Source organism: Trichosurus vulpecula, chromosome 6, assembly GCF_011100635.1.
Source record: "Trichosurus vulpecula isolate mTriVul1 chromosome 6, mTriVul1.pri, whole genome shotgun sequence".
Classification (NCBI taxonomy): Eukaryota; Metazoa; Chordata; class Mammalia; order Diprotodontia; family Phalangeridae; genus Trichosurus; species Trichosurus vulpecula.
Window position 1 is genome coordinate 258,874,283 of NC_050578.1, and position 21,586 is coordinate 258,895,868.

Sequence of the window (21,586 nt, forward strand, 5' to 3'; positions counted from 1 at the left end):
GGCCAGTAAGGAATGTGGCCGAAGCCCAGCTAAATTTAGGCCAAGTGACCTCTCTCTCCCAGGGGAGAGCCCATTCTCTGAGGTCAGTGGCCTGGACCCACCCACCACCCTCCAGCTCAGAGCTTCTCCCTCTTCCCTGGCACCTGCTTAATGGGTCCTAGACTGAGCTGAGCCGCCAAAGAGGTTCTGTTGAACTGGCTGGTGTTGTTTACCCCCACCCCACACATGCCCTCTATCTTGTCCTTCTGTCTGTCCCATTCGGGAGACTCCCAGTCCCCCAGAGGTTCCCATAGCCCTCAACATGAAGGTCAAGGTCATACTATAGAACACGAGGAAGAGGCAGAGGTGGTACAATCCTGGGGTCACAGGCCTAGGATGTGAGGGCAGCCAGATATGGTGGGAAGGTGCCCTTGCCCTTCAGCCTGGAAACCAGGGTTTAGCGGAATGTGACACAGTGGAAATACACTAGCCTCTGGAGTCAAAGGACCTGGGTTCAAATCCTGCCTGTGATGAACATAACCATTCTGGGCCTCAGTTTCCGTATTTGTAAAATGAGGCCCTTGAGGTTGCTTCCAGCTCTAGACTACGTAGATGCCTGCTTTACTAGTAGCCATATGACCAGAGGCAAGTTGAGTCATCTCTGAAATCCTCTTCCCTTAATTATAAAATGAGGTTAATAAACACTTTACAACGTACCTCATGGGGTTGTTGTGAGGAAAGTGCTTTGCAAAACTTAAAAGCATGATAGAAATGTGAGTTATTAATAATTTATATCATTGTTGGCTCTCCCAGGTAGAATGCAAGCAAGTACCCCAGGGCAGAGACGGGTTCATGCAATCCGATATAATCGTCAGCATTTATTAAGCCCCCAAATGTCAGGCGCTGGGCTACGCTGGATACAATGAATAAAAGGAAAGGTGGTCCTCACTCTTGGGGATCTTACAATCCAAACGGGGAGACCATGCACAAAAGGAAGCAGGAAGGGGCAGGGACGGGACTCCAGGGGGCACCTGGCAGAGGGCTTCTCGTTCCATGAAGTGGGCACCAGGCAGGGCGGCGGGTGCAAAGTGGAGCGGTGCCCTGAGCGTCCACTCTCTGTCTTCTACGAAGGAAGCCTTGGGAGGAGCTGACTACTCCACCCTCCAGTCCTTCCATCCAAGGGGGGAGGAAGTTGAGGGAGGTGATGTCAATCAAGGCTTGAGTGAGCAGCGGGGTCGTGGGTCTAGAAGTGATGAGCCCCCTCCTCCCTTTCCAGTCTTCTTAAGCCTCCCTCCCTGCTGAATATTCTCCAGACCAGTGACCTTGGCCACTTCGGACAACACTCCATCTCGTGACCTCCGGGCCTTTGCACTGTGTGTCCCCTGTGCCTGGACTGCTGTCCCGCCTCACCTGGGCCTCCCAGCTTCCCTAAAGACTCAGCCTACCTCTGCAGGAGGTCTTTCTAAGGGTCCCCCATTGCTAGCACCTTCCCTCTGAGATTATCTTCCATGTGCTTGCTGTCTGTCTTGGATGAACAGAGCTGTTTTCATGATGACCAATAGGAGCTCCTTGAAAGTAGGGGCTCGGGATCTTTAGAGGGGAGGGAGAGGGAATAGGTCAACGGGAGATATAGAAGCGTGTTTAGATTTATGGAAATGGGAGGGATCCTTGGAGGAGGACAAGTTAAGTACAGGAGGGCAAGGTAGCTGGTAGAAATAAAGTAAAGGAGTCAGGAGATACAAGAAATACGAGATACACACAAAGATCAAGGGTAGAATTTGTTAGGAAAAGTATATGTCTATATGTGTGTGTATGTGTATATCTATATAAAATATATATCTGTGCTTAATTGTAGCCTGGGAGGAAGGGGGTGGGGAAAGAACAGAGTAAAAAGTGTACAAGAGAGAAAGAAAACTTACGAGGAAGCATAGAAAAGATGGACAGCTTTCGACACAACGTGTCATATTTATTATAGAGGCTTTCTTAAAATGGAAACATTGTTATGTACTTGGAATCCTCTCTTACATTCTGCTGTGCACATGACGTGCTTTTTTTTTCTTTTCTTATTTTGTATTTAAGTTTATAATGTTTCTTTTTCTTTTCTTTATTGTGTATTTAAGTTGAATTTTTTAAATTTTAAATTAAAAAATTAAATTTTTTAAAAATGAAAAAAAAAGAAAGTAGGGGCTATTTTTGGCCTCTCCTTGTATCCCCCGTGCTTAGGCAGGGGCTTGACACATAGTAAACTGGAATAGCCAGGAAATCTAGCACTTGAAGGTTAGCTAAGCATCTAAGAAATTCTTGTTCACTGACAGGATTGATCAATCATTAATATTGGTGAGTTTCCTTTGGCAAAATTGAAGAAGGGGCCAAGTTTGATTTTGGCAGTTTTGGGCTTCCCTCCTCTCTCCTTATCTTCCCACCACTGCACGTCTTCATGCTGCCCACCAAAGTCCTGTTCTCATCCCTATTCCTTCGGGGTCTGCTCCCACAGCACTGCCAGTGCCCTTGACCCTCTACCCTAGGCCCCGACCTATTCCTTGCATTCCACCCCTCGCTTGTTCTCCTTCCCTCCTTTCCAACTAGACCAGCCGCTCATCCGACAATAGCTCGTCAGAACTGTCATGGAAAGGCTCTTTCCCCCACCTGGCAATCTGGCGCATCTTCAAAGGAGCCTCCCGACCTTCCCCCAAAGGAGTGTTTCTAATAGTGGGATTTTAGGCATCGTGGCAGGCAGGTGGCCCTTTTACAGCACAAATCACACGTCATAAGCATCTGGTCACTCCTTCAGACCTTTGGGTCCTGTGCAGGGAAGAAAGGAGCAGCTGAGCAAATTCTATCATCATTTGAACACCGTATTGAGGTAGGTCAAGGATTGAATTTCAAGTGGAGCCTGCTTTATATAAACAGCACCTCATTTATCCACCCTCAGGAGAGAATCATTTCAGAAGAATCTAAATGCTTTGAGGGCCAGGACTATTTGCGGTGGGGTTTTGAAGAGGGGTTTTTGTGTGGTTTTGGGGTTTTGTCTTTGTCTTTTTATATTTTATGCCTTGTGAAGTGTCTGGAAATCGATTAATCAAGAAATATTTATTAATCATCTACTATGTGCATTATACTAGAATTATTTAGGATACAAAGACGAAGATGAAATCATCCTTGCCCTTGAGGAGTTTCTATTGTCTGGCACATAGTAGGCATGGAAGATGGTGGAATTCACAGAAGTGAATCTGACTCATTTAAGCGCCAAAAATCCTTTTATTTCAACCATTTCCAACGGCAATATTTCTGAAATGTCTTTCTTGTACATACCTTCATATTCTTAAACCAAGGAGATGAGTCGTAAAGAACACTTTTCTCGACGGCTCAGGGTTATCATGGGGAAGAAAATCTTGGATTATGATACATTGGATCTACAAAGGTGAGTGGGGCTGGCTGTCCCTGCACTAAGTGGCCCCAGACCACTGGGTATTTTGAATCCTCATATCTGTTTCCTCCCACCCCTTTTTTTCTTTAGAAGGATGTTTCACTTCTAATTTGCTGTTTCCCTTCTGCTGTAGGCTGGGAAGGAAGCTGATAACCAAGCACATTAGAATTGTGCCTAAAGTAAGAGTCAATTGGCTCTAAATGAGGGCCGGAGGGGCTCTTCTATTAAAGTGCAAGAGCTTTAGTGCACTGATTTGGCTTGCTCCAAGACTTCTACTACACATTTCCTTGTCTTTAGCTAGCTTCCAGATTGAGGTTGATGAATATGGGACTTCCATAGAAACTAGCTGGTATTGGAAATCCAGAGTCACCTCGGGATGATGTTACAATGCACTAATTCATTTCATGAAATGATTTTCTGGGATCCCTTTAATTAGTGAGCTCCTCAAGAGACATTTAACAGAGGATTCAATGGACAGAAACTTGGCTTACAGGCAACTCCTGAGAAACATACCCAACTGCATGAAGCGAGGCTTTCGTGGTGTGCATACCCCTGAGGTCCGAGGTTGATTCAAGGGGAGGGCCCTGAATGAAAGGCAAGGGCCAGAGTTCTTAGGGAGCCAGGGAAGAAGACAAGCTAGGAGGTAGCTGGAGATCTCAGAAGAGGGAGGGGTTGTGGGGATTAGGACTATGGGGAAGGTCAGGGAAACAGACACCTCCAAGGTCTGTCACCCACTAAGGCCTTTATTCTATCGGTCCATGAGGCCTAAACGTGGGGTTAATGCTACAGGCAGCGGGGAAGCTAATGCAGCAGGTAGGTGTGGGGTCTAGCCTCCCACCCTGGCACCAGTACCACCCTTGGGGGCAGCACCATGCCCACCGGGTAGACCACCCCTTAGTCTGGGCCTCCCCTTCCTGTCCCATGGAGGCAGGGGCCAGGGATGTGGGGTTGTGCCAAGGCCCGGCATTGGGGGGTGTGGGTGGGCTGGCAGGCACTCAGTGGGGCTGGTGCCTCCGATCGACCAGAGTGACCCGCCCCAGCACCTCCCCACTGAACTGGTAGGTCAGCTTCTTCTTCACCTTCTTGACCTCGCCCGTCTTGCCGTAGTTCCGAAGGGCTCGGGCCATCTTCTGATAGGTCATCTTTTTACGGTTCCCCTTCTGGATGCCCCAGCGATGGGCCAGGGCCTCCTTGTGCTTGGAGGAGAACTGGAAAGTGCCTTTGTCCTTGTCTACCCACCAGATGCTGTCCTTCATGTCCCCGTTGCGGAGAAGGTCCAGAAGAAACTGGTAGAGACGGATCTTCTTTTTGCTACCTGGAGGGAAGAGAGACGGAGTTCAGTTTATCTCAGACAGTCCTGGCTCCCCTTGTCCCTGTCTCCTAGCCTCAGCCATGGTAAAGGCTAGAGATATAGAGAAGTCCCCCTTCATGTCAGCAATCCACAATAGCCCTAAATCCTTGGATTTAGAGCTAGAAGGGGCCCTCATTGTCCCGATGGGGAGACTGAGGCCATACAACCATTGACTGGCAAAGCCAAGATCTCTGGCCTCTGGCTTGGGAGAGATGGCTAACACACTCAGCGACAGCATCCCACAAGCTCTTGAGAGGCCGAATTCAATAAGACAAACTCTGACAGGAACAAATATCAAATCTGACACTTGGTGTTCAAACAATCAATGCCACAAGTCCAAGGGAGAGGGTGGAGAGAATGAGGCAGAGGTTTGCAGCGGGAAAATTCTGTGGGGTTTAATGGATTAGCCACTGACCTGTCTCTCCGTGTAGGATTCCTGGGCCAGGCTCCAGGACCTCGGTCTCCCCATCAGACACTTCCAGTGGGGGGCTCTGCCGCTCACCTTCTTCCTCGTCGGAGCTGGGCTGGGTGGGGGAAGTGTACTGAAGACACATGCAGGGCAGGTACGAGACCTGGGAGGAATGCAGAGGGGCCAGTGAGGGGACCTGGGGACACAGGGACCAGTGAGAGGAGATCAGTGAGCCAAGGAAAGGGAGGCAGAAACATGGTGACACGGGAGATGTGACACAGGCCATGAGCAGACAAATCAGGTGTGAATGGAGGTGGGTGGGACCAGATGCTTGGCATGAGTGTGAAAATCAGTTCAGCACCATTGGGAGGGAATTTTGAAGGGACCCGTGAAAGTCAATCTGGAGTTCTAAGTGTGGTAGGTCACTCTGGTCAGGAGAGAACATTGAGGGGCATTTGCCTTGGGAAGCTGCTGTGGGGTTTGGGTGATCAGTAAGATGCGGGACAGGTGCTGGATAAATTGAGCATCGAGGGTTAGTCAAGACCTTGGGGATTTCTCAGAGGGCAAGTGGGAATAGGAAAGGGCATTGGAGGTCAATGTATCATAGACTTAGCAATGGAAAGGCCTTAGAGGCCATCAAATCCATTGTCCGCGTTTCACAGATGAAGAGGTTAAATGCCTTACCATGGGTCACTTGATATTAAGTGTCACCGGGGGGGTCAGTGGAGTTAGGGGGTATTGGAGAGGGTTAATAAGATTAAGGATGTGTGCTTAAAGGTAAATTGAGGCTGTTGAGAGTCATTCGGTGTTATTGAGGTCAAGGAGAGCTAGAGGGTCAGGTGGAGAGGAGGAGGTTTCTTGGAGGGTCATTGGAGCCAATGTGTTGGGGCGTCATTGAGGAGTGGATGGGTGAGGAGAAGATAGCAAAGGGCAGAGGTGGGTTTTGAACCCAGGACCTCTGCCTCTGAATCTACTACACCAGGCAGGGGTATGGGAGGTCAGTCAGGGGGTCAGGTCAGCGGGGGGGTGGCAGTTGGCACTCTGGCCGTTGGCAGGAAACTGTGTTGGGTAAGACCTCACGTCAGCTTCCTGTGACAGTCCAGGCAGCTTCACCACAGGCCGCCTGGGAGGGCTCTCCTGGGACAGACAGGGATGGGGATAGGGGACATGAGACCAGGGCAGGACTGAGGAGAGAGGCTTCCGGGCTCCTACCTGGTGGTTGAGGCTGCCATGGGCAGTGGGCACAGGGGTGTCCAAGACGTGCATTTGCTCCAGCTCCATGTGACGGTAAAGCTGCTGCAGCTGGGGGGGCTGGACGCTCTGGAGCTCTGTGAAGTGGTTCTCAGCAAAGCTTTCAAACTCATTGTGCATGTGATGGGGGTGGAAGTCCCAGTAATGGTCTATGGGGAGCAAAGAGGCTGTCAGAGAGGGCCCCCAAACCTCATGGGGGAGACGTGGGGGAGCCTGAGGAAAATCGAGGCATCCACAGAGTCAATGGGCCACAAGACTTATGAGCTAGAGCAAGAAGGAGCCTCATTTTACAGAGGAAGGAACTGGGGCACAGATTGTGGAAGTGGCTTGTCCCAAGTCACAGGGGCAGCAAAGCCAGGATTCTTGAACCCAGGCCCTTTGGCTCTAAATCTAGTGTTCTTGCTACCCCGCCCCTGTCTTTGCTCCTCCTCCTCCTTCTCCAGCTGCCCCCTACACCCCATCTGTGGACATGCATACACAAAAAACACCAACAACCACAATAGCTGACATTTATCTAGTGCTTTGAGGTTTACAGAATGCTCCGCTTCCTTCATTTCACACAATTCCTCCAACTGCTCTGGGAGGCAGCTGCTGCAGGTGCCATTATACTCATTTTACAGATGAGGGGTGAAGAGACTAGCCCAAGGTCACACAGCCTCTACGTGTCAGAGGTGGGTATTAAACCTAGGACTCCGGGGGAGAAGACATAGAATCCCAGAGGTGGAGGGGGCCTGCCTCTCATCCCAAAAGAGGATTGCCCCTTCCAAAGATGGGCCTTGGGAAGTTCACATGTTCAAGCAGAGTGTTTGTGCCAGGACTGTGTTCTTTGGAATAACCTAAATGGAGGAAAATGAGCTCTTAAAAAGAGTCAAAAGTCATTTGGAGCTTGCTGAATAAGGTGTGTGCGCATATATACATATATGTGTGTGTGTATGTGTGTACGTACTTGTGCATAAACATACGTGTGTGCAAACACACTTGTGAACATATTTGTTCATGTGAACACACTTGTATGTATGCATACACACTTGTGTATATGTGAACAAACTTGTGTGTGTACACATTTATGCCAACATACTCATGCATGAACATATGTGTGTACATGTGAACACTTGTGTATTGTGAATACACTGGTTTGTGAACAGATGTGTATGTGTGAACACACTTGTGCATATGTGTGCACACTTGTGTATGTGTGAACACACTGGCTTGTGAACATATGTGTATGTGTGAACACACTTGTGCACATGTGTGCACACTTGTATATGTGTGAACACACTGGTTTGTGAACATACTTGTGTATATGTGTGCACATTGTGTGTGAAACACACTTGTGTATGTGTGAACAAACTCGTGTACATCTGCACACATTTTGTGTGAACATACTCATGTGTGAACACACTGTATACATGTGAACACTTACGTATGTGTGAATATACTGGTTTGTGAATGTGTGTGTATGTGAACACACTTGTGTATCTGTGAACATATTTGTGTGTGTGAATACTCTTGTTATGTGTATGAACACACTTGTTTAGGGTGTTGAGTCAAGATGAAGAATTCAAGGGCTCTTGACTGACAGCTACTCTCTTGTTCCCACCCCTTTAGTATCTGTTTATCTCAGTACATAATGTTGCCCCCATTAGAACATGGAGAACAGGGGTTGTTTCATCTTTGTCTCTGTGTCCCCAAAGCCCGGAACATCTAAAAAAAGATTTGGACCCGACTCGTGATTTCCTTGGAAGAGGGATGTCCAGGAAGAGGAAACTGCCTCTCCAATGTAGATTGCCACCTGCTCTGCAGTTAACAATCCTAAAACAGCTTTCTGGGGGCATAGAGAGGCTGTTACTTGCCGCAAAGCACACAGCCTCCCTTTATCAGAGGTGAGACTTGAACCCAACCTGGCTTCCATCCTCTATCTACTATGCCAGTTGCCTCTTGTTATGCTACACACATATAGTAGCTACTCAATACATAGCTGCCTGCTTGATTAATTTAATTCAACCTAACCAACATTTATTAAGTGCCTACTGTATGCAAGGCAGCTGGGGCTACAAAGACAAAATAGAAGATGAGGCCATAGGTCTAGAGCTGGGAAGGCTCCTGCAAATCACCTGAGTTGAAACAACTGAAATCCAGGAAGACCTCAAGGAATTTGCCTAAGGAACACACAAGCAGGAAGTAAGCAACAGAAACAGTTCCTGCCCTCAAGAAGTTTACATTCTACTAGGGGAATACACAGAGGTAAACCGGAGATGATTCCAGGAAGGACAGAACTCTGACAACTGGGAACATCAGGAAAGACTTCCTGTAGGAGGCAGCCTGACATAAGACCTTCCAACTCCTTTCTCAGCTGCCTCAGAGCCCCACTCTTCTTCTGGGCACCTTTTGAATCAATGAAAGCTAATGTGATTGGGTGCTGTGTTGCTCCCATTAAGTATGTACACTCCTTAATAAGTATGAAGATATTTACAGCAGCTCTTTTTGTGGAGGCAAAGAAACTTAAGGGGAGCTCACCTATTGGGAAAAAGCTGAACAAGTTGTGGCAGAGGAAAGTGATAGAATGTTATTGTGTTGTTAAGGAGAAGGGGTCTGTTTCAGAGAAACCCAGAAAGACTTTCATGGACTGATGCAGAGTAGAGTGAGCAGAACCAGAAGAGCAGTTTCTACAAAAAGAGCAATGTTGGAAAGACAAACAACTATGAAAGATTTAGCAACTCTGATCAACACAATGGCCAAACAGGCTACCCACCTCTTGACAGACAGGTGAAGGAGTGAAGATGAAGAATGACACATATTTTTGGACATGGTCAACGTGGAAATTTTGTTTTGCTTGCCTGTGCACATGTTACAATGGTTTTGTTGTTTTTTTAAAAAAATTTAATTATGGCGTTTGTGGTCATTTCTACAAAAAGTTAGGTCTGAGATGCTAAGTTCCTCCCACTTTACTAGATGTGAGTCTTTACAAAGCACTTTCCTAATGTTCTTTCTGGCTCAAACACTCTGTGTGGCTCATCCTCCGATTCTCATTGTCCCCATTTCAAATGTAGCTCACATAAGCTCCCTGTCTTAATTTCCATTTATACCATTAGGTCAGGTGTCCACAGTATGACTACTACATCTCTTCAGGTACCTAGGAGACAAGGGTGTTTTTCTCTTGTGCCATCAGCTTGAGCCCCCACCAGTTTGTTCTCCCCAATATTATCAGCCGTGGCAGAGAAATGTCAAGTGATTCTTCCACCACTACATAGCTAGTAGGTTTCAGAGCCGAGATCTGGATGCAGTTGTACTGATTCCAAGTCCAATGCTGTTCCTACCACACCACACACACAGACAGCTGCTTCTCCTCTCCCAAAGCCTTCCTCTGTGCAGTGCAATCAAAAAAGCACTAGATTTAGAGTCAAAGGGCTTGGGTTCAAAGCTCACCTCTGTCACTTACAATGTGTGTGACCTTGGGTAAGTCGCTTAATTTTGCTATCTGTTAAGGTTAGAAGGTTGGACTAGATGGCCTCTGGATCCCTTCCAGTTCTGGCTGTTTGATCCTAGGATTGTAACATGGAGGTGACCCTGGGGTCTCAAAGCCTGTGCCTGAGGACTCTGGTAGGTTCTGCCAAGATGTGGAGGCTTCAAGGATGGGCCTGGCTATTGAATGTGTCTATCACTAGAAGACAAGTCTAGCTAAATATAGAGTATCTAACTACCACTTTACCCAAAGGGTGATGGATTCTTTGACCCCAGTGACCCATAAAACATTACACCTTTGGTCCAGAGTCTATTAATATCTTGTTTCTATGAGAAAATCATATTTGACCTAAAACACCTTATGCAGGAACCTAGCTTGCCATAAATTGGGGCACCACCTACAATATTTCTGCCCAACAATAAAGTGCTGTGACAAAGTAAGGAGCCCAATTTTCTTATATATCTCATAAACCATCCCTGAAGGTGATTGCAATAGAGGATATTCCAAACAGTTCTGAGCAACAGCAGTATTGATGGAACAAGTGGACCAACTCCTAAGGGCCCTCTTTGGATAATGACACACCTGCTCATCAGAATGTCTCCCCTGGGTGGGTGCCATGGTCTATCCAGCCCAGGATTCTTCCCTTGACAGCAATGCCTGAGGCAGTTTAGGGGAAGACTGCCCCTTAATCTTAGATGTCAACCTCTAAGGTTGGGCCCACATCCTCAGCATCTCCAGTGGCCCATAACCCCACCCCACACACCGTGACATTATCGCTCAGGAATTTATTTCTGTTTCAGCCATTCATTTCCCGTCTCTCCACACTTTGTCCACCAAGTTTCACTGATCTTCTCATGCTGAAAGATCTCTCCGCTCTGTGGCCCCTTTCCTCTCAGAACCTCTGTTTTCAGGAAGGGCCTGCAAGGCCTCTTTTATTTCTCATCAGGTCTTTTCTTCTATTTAGAACTCCCTACCCTCTGCTTAACACAGTGACTGTGTCTACAGTAAGCCCTTAATAAATGCTTCTTGTTACTGTGGACAAGCATTTGTTAAAAAGCTTATTATATGTAAGAACATAACAAAAGCAGTTCCTGTCCTCAAGGTGCCTACATTCTACCTCTAGCCTGTCATGATGTAACATGACATTGTGGGAAGCATTACTTCCTTGTGTGTGTCCTAACTTTCTTCTTTCTGGCTTCCAGGGGGATCTCCTAATTCTAATACTCTGGGATTTGGTGTTTAAGCCTGGAGCCTCCTGTTGGCGTGATATGATAGATATAGGTCATGGACATTCAGCATTTAGTCTGTTCTTATATCCTAGAGTCATAGGTTTTGAGCTGGAAGGGACCTCAGATCATTTACTTCAACCCCCTTATTTTATAGGGGAGGAATCTAAACGCCAGAGAGGAAAAGAGCCTTGCCTAGGGTCACAGAAGGAAAAGCAGTCCATGCAGGATCCAATCTTGAAGCACAGGTCTGATGGAGTCACTCCCCCACTCTAGAACCTCCAATGGCTCCCTCTTGCCTCTGGGAAAAAGTACAAATCTGGCTTTGAAATCCCTCCACAAAATCAGTCTCCTGCCTACTTTTCCAAGCTTATAACTTTCCTGTACTCTGCGATCTGGCCACACTCATCTTCTGGGGTTCCTTGTCTGTGTCCTGATAGTCTGTTCTCCAGGTCTGGAATGCACTCACTCTTTGTCTCTGCTTCAGAGAATCCCTAGCTTCCCTCAAAGCTTATCTGAAGGGCCACCTCCCACAGGAAGCCTGACCTGATCCATGCAAGTGCTAGTGTTCTCCCCCTGAAAATTACTTTGCACATATTTTGTATTTAATTGTCTCTGTACATGTTGCTTAAAGTATAAGCTCCTTGAGGGCAGAGGCTGTTTCTTTTTTGGTCTCTGTATCTCCAGTTGAGTGTCTGATACATAGTAAGGGCTTTAGAAATGCTTGCTGAATGAATGCACCCCAGCACTCAGACTCAAGCTGCTCTTGCATCCGGATATCACAGTGCTATCACAGTGATCGCTAGGGTCCCTCCCAGCTCCAGCACTCCATGTTCCAAGACCCCTTATTTGAAGGCTGGCATCATTGAAAGAACAGTGAAGTTGGGGTCAGAAGACTTGGATTTCCTTCTGGCTCTTCCACCTGCCAGCTCTGCCCTTCTGTGTCCCAAGGTCCTCTCCCAGATCTGCCCTTCTGTGTCCCAAGGTCCTCTCCCAGCTCTGCCCTTCTGTGTCCTAAGGTCCTCTCCCAGCTCTGACTTTCTGTGTCCTAAGGTTCTCTCCCAGCTCTGACCTTCTGTGTTCTAAGATCCTCTCCCAGCTCTGACATTCTCTCTTAAGATTCCTTCCAGTTCTGCCATTTTATGTTTTAAGGTTTCCTGACATTTTATGTTTTATGATGATCCATTCCCCTCCTTCCCTCTCCCCAGTCTCCTTGATCAAAGGTTCTTTTTCTGGACCTTCTCTGCTTCCACATCTGCCCCCTCTCTGAAGGTGTGGGGAGGAGGGCTGCCCATAGCCTCCCAGGACACATGGTACCATGGCTTTGTTTTGACCCCCAGAAGCCCTTGTGGGCCAGTGACTTCATGGGACGGTCTTCAGGAGCCCATCATCTTTGGAGCCTAATGCGGAATGTTTTCCTCTCGCTGGCACTGTTTCCTCACCCACATTGAATGTCTGCTGCTTTTCTCCCCATTCCCCCAGCCCCTCCCTAGAGCTTCCTGCCACTTTTCCTCCATCTGGGGGACTTTCTATAATGGCATCTTGGCACCTGCTCCTGTCTCTGGATTATCAAAGCGATGCTCAGAATTCCAAGCACTTAGCACACTCAACAAATAGTAGTTGCATGAATTTATAAAAAAAAATGTTTAGTGAGTCTCATTCTAGCATCAGGGAACCAGATGTGTTTGTTCTTCCATACTCGGAAAGGACATTGGGCTTGAAATGTGCCTCCACTCCTTGCTAGCTGGGGGAGTTGCACCAAGGCATCCAGCCTCTCCTAGCCTCAGCTTTTCTCAGTCCCAAAATGGGAATAACCTACCTCTAATGTCTGCCTCAGGGGCTTTTTGGGAAATGAGGCACTTTGCAAACCTTAAAAATCATCATGCATGCCAGCTATTAACAGGGATCGTTTTCCACCTCTGTGCCGGTCCCTACCCAGGGCAAAAGTCTCCAGATAATGGTGATGCCAGCTTTTCAGTAGAAGTAGACGAATGCCTATTCTGAACGTGGAGTCATCTACTCAGTCACACACACACAGAAAAACCTCTAAATCTGAAATCAATCAAACCAACTCTCAGAATGAACCCCACCCCTGAAACTCCTGGACGTCCAGCAGTCAGCCTTATCTCTCTCCAGCAAAGAGCCTTGGGTGGTCACAGAAGGGGGAAGCCAGGGAGGGGCAGGGGAGCCATGCTGGGCAGATGCTTCCCTCCAGCCTGTGGGGAGGAGAAAACGGAGAGGAGAAAGGAAGTGGAGAGGAAGGGGAAAGGATCACTTCTCTCCTGAACTGGGCCAATGAAGGAGTCAGTATGGATGCAGTTAAAGACCAGGGGTTGATGGTGGAAGGAAGGGGGAGGGAAGAGGAGGGGCCCCTGCTCCGAAGAAGGGAAATTCCCTCCTCTGGTGCCTCAGAAGGAGGGGGGGATTGGGAAAGTCCCCATGGCTTGTCGGGCCATGTTTGGGAGCAGTCAGAGAGGGACACCAGAAAACAGAGCCCATGGGGGAGTGGGAGGGAGGTCCTGATGGGAACACCTGAAGGGTAAGTGGGCAGGCCCCCTTTCTTACTTTCAATATGCTTGAAACAATAGGTACACAGATGTCCCTAAAATCATCTCTCCCCTGCTCTCATCCTATGGTTCTTCCACCCTTCCTCCTCTACCATCCATATTAAGGCTCTAGCCCCCATCCTAATACTCATGACTTTGAGGGGGCGGGGCATAATGGGGTTTTTAGTAAAAAGTCTATTTGAACCTAGTGACTAGACCTAGACACCCATCAAATCAAGGCAAGATAGGATTTCTTCACAAGACCCCAGCTCACCTGACCAGTGGGATATTAACTCAGGCCCAGGTGGGCTCAGGGCCAGGAGACAAGCGTTTCTGCCTTTTTGCCATCCCACTTCTTGTTTGGTATATAGAAGAGCTGGGATCGTTTCCAGTTTACAGGTGGGAAAACTGAGTCCCGGTACAGGGATGGAGGAAGGAACTCAGCCCAAAAATTCTGGGTCATCCCCCACCCCCAGGAGATCTTTGGTTTCTCAGGTGACTGAAGCTATCCTGCACTGCTCCCTGTGGCCACCAGGGGTTGCCAGACCCTCTGTTCCGGTGAAACAGATCTTAGGATCGGAAAGTAACTAGTGTTTGGATGCCTCCCAGCACAGTGCGTGGGGGGAGAGGGGAGGTCTAGTCCAGGCTAAGGCTACTACCTCCAGCCCCGGGGACCCCAGGGGGTTTGAACCCAGGGCCATGAGAAGAATGAGTGGGGTGGGGGAATTCCAGGCTAACTGACCCCATCGTCTTCCGATGTTCCCTGGGGTAGCCCCAGATTTGGCTCTGGGACTGTCCTGGGTCCTGGAGCTGGGCTAGATGCTCTCGGGCTCTCTCCTTTCCTACCTCTGCTCCCTCCACCGGGCTTTCTAGCCCCATTGGGCCAGAAGATCTGGCTCCAGGGGCAGGGACAATGATTCTCCATCACTTCTGTGATTCCTAGGCATTGTCAGGCTCTCCACGGCCTTCCTGCTACAGGCCCTCCACCCCATTGCCTTGAGCCTATGGAGTTTTAGACACAACTACGGTGAAGATTAAGTGTGGAAGGGAGAATGGTGTTTATGAGGTAAAGCTGACAAGAGCCCCCAGGCCTGTAATCCATCAATCCCTCCCTTGAGCTCCTCAAGGGAACTGCACAGTCAGGGAAGGGTTCGGGGTGTGACTCAGTGGTGATTCCTCAGAACTCTCAAGCAGCCCCTCCCATACGGGCAACACTATCATTTTATGGCACTTTTTAAAGAAGGAGTCAGACCTCCTGGATTTCAAAGAAGCCTTCCGGGCCCTGGGGCACAGGGGTCCCCGGGAATCCTAAGGGCTCCCAGATGGGGCTCTCAGGTGCTGACTTCCTGTATCCCCCTTCCCTGCCCCACCCCCCAAAGTGGATGCCAACATAGTTGGTGCTTAATAAAAATGAAATTGAATCGACAAGGGCTTGTGGATGTGGCTTCCAGAAGTGGCTCTAGAGAATGCCAGCCTTGTATGGGCATCTAGCAGTCTGCCCACTGCCCACTGTATTTGGAGGTAATACTGTTGTTTCTGATTCTGAATCCAGATTTCTTGGGAGTCAGGGTTGGGGGTTCACCCTAGATCTACCTGCACAGCTCAGCCTCAAGAAACCTCTTTCCTGCCCCTGCCAACTCTTCAAGACCTAATGGGGAGGGGCCATTTTCTAGCCTTGCTCTGGGTTCGTGGGCACCCCAGGAATTCTAGCTCTGCTCCCCAAACCCTGAATCCAGGATCCCTGGGTCTCTTTTCCCTGACAGACTTCCCATCTTGGTGGAAGGGTGGGCAGCACATTTTCTATCTTCATCCCAAATGACCCTCAGAGTTAGCATCCTGGATGCCTCAGTCCCCCCGGGACCCTGGGATTTTCCTGGCCTCCTGTGACTGGACAGCCTTGTCTTTCTCCACTTGTCAGGAAGTTCAGCTGCGTTGGACCCCTACCTCTACTGCCTTTGGCTAGGAGCCCCAACCTCAGCTAGGAGCTGACACTGTCAGGCTGTGGGCCAAGGCTATCAGAGACCACTCAGCGGAACAGGGTCCAAACCCCTCCCTCACTGAGGATGGGGAAGCCCTAACTCTGTTAGAGGCTTGAAAGCCCTTCCTGTCTCTTCTTACATTGTTGGGGAGCAGGGATCTTTCAAATCCTTCCTTCAGGGCTCTCCTCAGGTGCTCCTTCCTCCATGAATACTTTCCCAATGCCTCCCTGCCCACCCCCTAGCCAAGAGTGATCACTCTCACCTAAGGTGGCCTGGCTCTCTCCTTCACCCCATCACACCCTACCTTGTATTATTCCTGTCTGCTTATATGCCCCAACCTCAGCTAGGAGATGACACTGCTTGGTGGTGGGCCAAGACCCTCAGGGACCACTCCCCAGCACAGGGTCCAAAGTTCTCCCCCAATGGAAGGGGCAACCCTGATTCCATCTGCATCCCCGCAGGTAAGACTGCCTTTCTCTAAGCCCCGCTGTCCTCAGCAGTGGAACAAGAGGGATGAACCAGATTTCTGAAGTTCCTCCCAGCTCTGGCATTCTGTGTTTTAAGATCCCTCCCAGCTCTGGAATTCTATGTTCTAAGGTCAGTTCTGACAATATTTGTTCAAGGGCCCTCCCAGCTCTAACATTATAGGTTCTAAATTTCCTCCTAGCTCTAACAGTCCATATTCTAAGGCTCTTCACAATTCTGACATTCTGTTCTAAGATCCTTCCCAGCTCTGACCTTCTGTGTTCTAAGGTCCCTCCTACTCTAAGATTCTAGGTTCTAAGGCCCTACTCAGTTCTAATCTTTGTTCTAAAGTTCTCTCTAGCTCCAACATTCTGGATTCTAAATTCTCTCTCAGCTTTAAAAATTCTAAGGTTCTGTGCAGTTCTGGCAGTTGGTGTTCTAAGTTCCCTGACAGTCTGAGTCCTAAGGACCCTCCCAGGTGTGACATTATGGTTTCTAAGGTCCCTTCTGCTCTGACATTCTAGGTTCTAAGGTTCCTTCTGGCTCTGGCATTCCTGTGATTCTATCATAGCACAGTCATTGAGATTTGCTGGTTTTTAAGTAAGAGAACCCAAGTTTGAACCCCCCCTCTGTCATTTACTACACGTGTAAACTCGAGGAAGTGATGAGACTCTTTGGGTTTCAGTGTCGGCCTCTGTAAAGCACAGGGGCTGGACTAGATGACCTCCTAGGTGCGTCCCAGTTCTAGATCTGGGGTTTGATGCTGCTTCTGATCACGATCAAGGTAACAAGGAAGTCAGTGATAATGATGATAATAACTCCTCCAGCACATGCACCTCCTAGCTAAGCTCTTCTAAATAACAGATGTTCTAGGAAAGCTTTCAAAGCCACCTGCCAATGGCTTAGGGAGGAGCACAGTGAAGAGAGAAGATTTACACACACCCCCAAGAGTAGGGATTGTGTCTGCCTTTGCCTCTCCAGAGCCTAGTACTTAACCAGTGCTTAATAAATGCTTGTTGGTATGTGGGTCCCTGGGTATGTTCGCCTTTGGCAGGATGCGACAATTGCCTTCTCCCCCAACCCCACCCTAGCCATAGGGCCTTTGAGAGAGATGGGAACCACTTACCGCTGTGGCTCTCTCCATCACTGCTGATATACGGGTAATATTCGTGAGTTTGGCGGTACAGATCTGTGTCATAGGGCACCATGTCTTCTGATGGCTGTAGAAAAGGGAAGCCATAAGGTCCTGCCCAAAGATCTAGGGGTCTTCATTTTGGCCTACACACCCCCCAACTCCCAGCACCCAATCCATAGCCCCTTCCTAGCTTGTGTTCTCTCTCCCTATCCATCTGCAAGATGAGAACTAGGACATGAGGGTCCTTCCCAAGGTGGAATTAAAGTGTGTATGAGTACAGGACTGGGGGTGGAGTAGAGTCAGAGATCCAAGACCTTCATACAGATGAGGACACCAGCTCTTATGGCCCTAGGGGAGTCCTAAAGGAGCCTAGAGTCCAAAATTAGAGCACACACGCCAGAGGTCAGACGTCAGTGCCTGCATCTGAGGGAAGCAATAGTATCTCCTCCTTGGGTTCAAATCCCCCCACCCCCAGATACTTAGTGGCTGTGTGACTCTGGGAAAAATCTTTTTCTCTGTGCCTCAGTTTCCCCTTCTGTAAATTGAAGGGTCAAATTCGATCCCTCCGAGGTCCCTTCCAGCCCTTCTGTTCACCCCACTGCTCTTGTTCCCTGCATTCGGGCTCCCCTTTATTTCGTGTCTTCTCCCACTAGAATGGAAGCTGCTTGAGGGGAGGAACACCCTTGCTTGCTTGTATTTGTATCTCAGTGATTACTACAATGCCTTGACATATAATAAATGATTCATTAATATTCTATCTATCTATCCATCCATCCACCCATCCATCCGTCTGTCTGTCTGTCTATCTAATCTAGCTACCCATCTATTTGTCTGTCTACTTACCTATGTTTGCCTCTACCTCTCTTCCCTTCCCCCCGGCTCCCCCCTCCCCCCCAGCCCTCACTCCTCTCCTCCCTTCCCACTGGTTCTCGTGAGGTCTCACGTTCACTCACCTGTCCTCCCCCTTCACACACAGTTAAGTTCACTCTGCCTTCAGGTACCCCCTTGTTTTCAGTCCCCACCTACTTCCAAAAAAAGCATTTGAGGGAGAACGTCCACCCTCTCTCACTCCCCACCCTCGCTCACACCCACACATGTTGTCGCATGACTTGACCACTCTTGGCCTCCTCCCTCCCAAATCCACACCTCATCCTCACATTCACAGACCCCCTCCTAGGGCCGCTTCTCACCAACAGACACCCAGCTAAGCTAATTCTCTCCCTCAGAACCTGGCCTGGGACTAGTTCCTGGGGCTGGTCGCTTTGGCTGAATTGTCCATCTCCATCATACAGATGGAGATGGCTAAGTCCCTCCCCTGCTCTGGGACTGTTTCCTCACTTGTAAAATGAGGGAGTTGAACTCTGTGGCCTCTGTGACCCTTCCAGCTCTAAAGCTCTGCTCCTAAGTTTTCTCTGAACTAAACCAGATGTGGCTTAAAGCTGGGTAGGCTGGACACCACCCCACCCCGCCCCTCCCCCTGGCCTGTTCTACTCCCACGTAGATCTGCCCCAAGAGTAGCCAGGGCCTCCCCCTTTATTCACAGAGGCCGGTAATGATGAGAAACACAAGTAACCCAGACTTGGGGACCAAAGCAGGTTTGGGGGGCAGCCACAGAAACTTGGCCTGGAAGAGGCATCCCAAATGCTCAGTATCCTCCCAAACCTGGTAGAAGTTCCCCTCCCTTACTGAGAACCCCGCAAAAGCAAGGGATCCCAAGAAACCAGGGCGATGGGTCAGGACTGAATTATCTGGAGATCGAGGGCTGAAGTGACATGGGAGCAAATGGGAAATGGGGGAAGGCCTCTGTGCTATAGAAATCAACAGTTTGGAGAAACAGAGACTCTTTAAGCATTGCTCCCGAGACACAGCCTGATTCCCTAAGCCTGGAGGTGGTGTTTGGGGTGGGGTGGAGTGGGAGCCAAGAGGATCTAGTCTTCCCCTCCCACCACATCTCAGACCAAGGAGATCTCAGAGCCCAGGTCTCCAAAGGGAAGAAGGGGTTGAACAGATACAAGGTACCACAAGGCTCAGGCTGGATGAGAAAGTGAGGGGCTAGCCCTCAGCTGGGGTGGGGGAAGCTCAGAATCCCAAGATCTGGCTGTGGGCTCCACCCCGAGTAGGACTTTAGCCAGGCTGGGAAAGCCTGAGTCAAGTGGAGAGTGGCTGGGCTGAGCCCAGTAAAATGCCCCCACCATCTCTCATTCTCATAGCGGCTGGAAGGAAAATGGAACCCCATTGAGAGAGTTGGTGATCTGCCCCAAGGAGAGGGCAGAGGAGCACTGTGAGGGTCTGTCCTCCTCGTCCTTCCTCTGCCATTCCATTCCACACCTGACCCCCTCTCCACCCTGGGCTCCTGGGCTCCCCTGAGAGCCCATACCCACGTCAGCCTACTGTCTTGGGGACCAGTCTATGTCCCAGCCCTTTGACCCCCCCCATCACCTACTTTCCTGACCTGGCCTCCCAGAATCATTGAGCCTCACCATAGGGCCAACTAGCCCACCCCCTGCCCCAAAGCTCTGGGTATTTGCCACCTGTTTCTACTTTCACCCCTCCCTGAACCTGTACCCCCTTTGCCCCTCTCCCTGACTTCAGTCTTACTCTCTCTTCCATTCCCTTCTTTCTGTTCAAAGTTGCAGGGAGCTTCTGTCCCATTCATCCACATACATCCCTGACCCAGGCCCTCCATGCCCCACCCTCTGTAGTATCTGCCTCTCCATCCTGTGTTCCATCTAGTGTTGGGGCCAAATCCACACAGCTCCAGGCTAGAAATAAGTGGGCAGAGGCCCTTAGCTCACAAACCCCACCACCATCCAGCCCTCAGCACCCATTGGCCTCCATTCCTCCCACCCTCAGTCCCTAACTAAGCTTCCCGTCACTCCAAAACCCCTGTCCCAATTGTCTCATCCAGGGCCCCCAGGGAGGAAACACCAGCTTCCCACTGATTAGAAACCAGAGGGGACTGGAAGAGGAGGGGGAGGGAGCCCCTATACTCACAGGGGAGACGAGGGGGAATCCTTCCATCTTGCACGCTTGTAACATCCACCCGATCTCAGGGCCCGTCAGCTCCCCTGCCTCGGCAGGGCCCACTCCGGATCCCCTGGGCATTGGGAGCCACAGGGTCAGGGCTGGTGGGGCTGGGGGTGGGAGGCGGGCACCCAGTGGGGGTGGGCAGGGCGGCTTTCGAAGGAGCCTCAGACCTGCCCCTTGGCCTGACTGGTCCCGACGTGAGCCCCCTTCCTTGCCATTGCAAAGCAAACCAAGTTCCTGATTTTATCGAAGGGCCTGTAGCTGGGAGATAGTTCCCCCCCAGAGTGACATCACCACCCCAGCCCTTTTGCATAAATCTGTTTCACTGCAGGAAGTCTCTGGCTGGCCCATGAGGCAGGTGGCAGAAGGAGCCCAGCCTGGGAAGGCCACCAAGCCGGAGCCCCTAGCTCAGAGGAAGCAGGCAGCCCTCTCGGGGCTGGGGGGAAGCCTGAAAAGGGGCAGTGGGTTCAGGAGGGGGAGGAGAGGACTTAGGCCAAGGCCTGGGAGACCTGGACCTTTCCCCTCAAAGGCCTGATGGGGCCTAGTGGCTTCCCAGGCAGGCAGTGGCAATGGCTGGTATCGCCATGGCTCCCTGTAGCAAAATAACCCCCAGGTCTCCTGTGAGATCTCCTTGGGGTGACCCCAACCTGATTTCTATGTAGCCAGCGCTGTTTTCATTTGGTTTTGTAATCTGAAGTTCCTCCCTGTTTTAGTACTCTGTATTCCATGTTCTAAGAATTTTCCATGGCCCTGACATTCTATGTTCTAAAGTCTAGCTTGGATGTTCAATGTTCTAAGCTTCCCTTCTAAGCTTTGATATTCTATGCTCAAAGGCCCCTTCCAGCTCTGACATTCCATGTTCTATGTGCTAAAGTCCCTTCCAGTTTTCATATTCTGCGTTCTAAGGTATCTTCTAGCTCTGAGGTTCTATATCCTGAGTAGAAAGAAAGGTCATCTGAAAGAAGAAGGTGTTAGTGGCTGGGCAATATGAGAAAGGTCTCCTGTGGAAGGCGACTTTGTTGTGAGTTTTGAAGGAAGCCATGGAAATGAAAAAGCAATGACGAGAAGACAGTCTCCAGAGGTGAGAGTGGGGGAGAGGGAGACAGCCAGTATGAAGGATAGAGAGTGGAGAGGCAGTGTTCTATCTGACAAAAAGCGTGCTGGCCAGGGGCTGGGGAGTGTGGAGGGGAACAGAAACGTGAGAAGGCTGGAAGGACCAAAAGGCGTCAGGTCACCAAGAGTGTTAAGTATCAGAGAGAGAGGAGGTGACTTCTATTTGATTCTGAAGGTAACAGTGAGCCCCTGAGGTTCGTTGAGCAGGAAGGGTG

General features: G+C 49.6%; 1 protein-coding gene across 2 annotated transcripts; it reads right to left on the reverse strand.

The window, feature by feature from the left end:
- Window positions 1-3,217: 3,217 nt before the first annotated feature.
- Window positions 3,218-20,407, reverse strand: SPI1 (Spi-1 proto-oncogene). 2 transcript variants are annotated; one of them, XM_036762248.1, is made up of 5 exons: window positions 20,226-20,407; window positions 17,223-17,316; window positions 6,379-6,566; window positions 5,173-5,362; window positions 3,218-4,721 (listed from the first exon to the last, which is right to left on the reverse strand). In XM_036762248.1, the coding sequence occupies exons 1-5, from the start codon at window positions 20,334-20,336 to the stop codon at window positions 4,402-4,404; spliced, it is 903 nt and encodes a 300-aa protein (XP_036618143.1). In that variant the 5' UTR covers window positions 20,337-20,407; the 3' UTR covers window positions 3,218-4,401. The 2 variants fall into 2 exon arrangements, with proteins under 2 accessions (XP_036618143.1, XP_036618144.1); XM_036762249.1 differs by having other exon boundaries at window positions 5,173-5,329; window positions 20,226-20,403.
- Between the last annotated feature and the right edge of the window lie 1,179 nt (window positions 20,408-21,586).

Coding starts and splice junctions, on each gene's coding strand:
- SPI1 (XM_036762248.1), bottom strand. CDS start 20,336: ATGCCCAGGGGATCCGGAGTGGGCCCTGCCGAGGCAGGGGAGCTGACG. Junction 17,317..20,225: donor GATTCCCCCTCGTCTCCCCT/GTGAGTATAGGG, acceptor CCTTTTCTACAG/CCATCAGAAGACATGGTGCC. Junction 4,722..5,172: donor AATCCTACACGGAGAGACAG/GTCAGTGGCTAA, acceptor TCTTCCCTCCAG/GTAGCAAAAAGAAGATCCGT.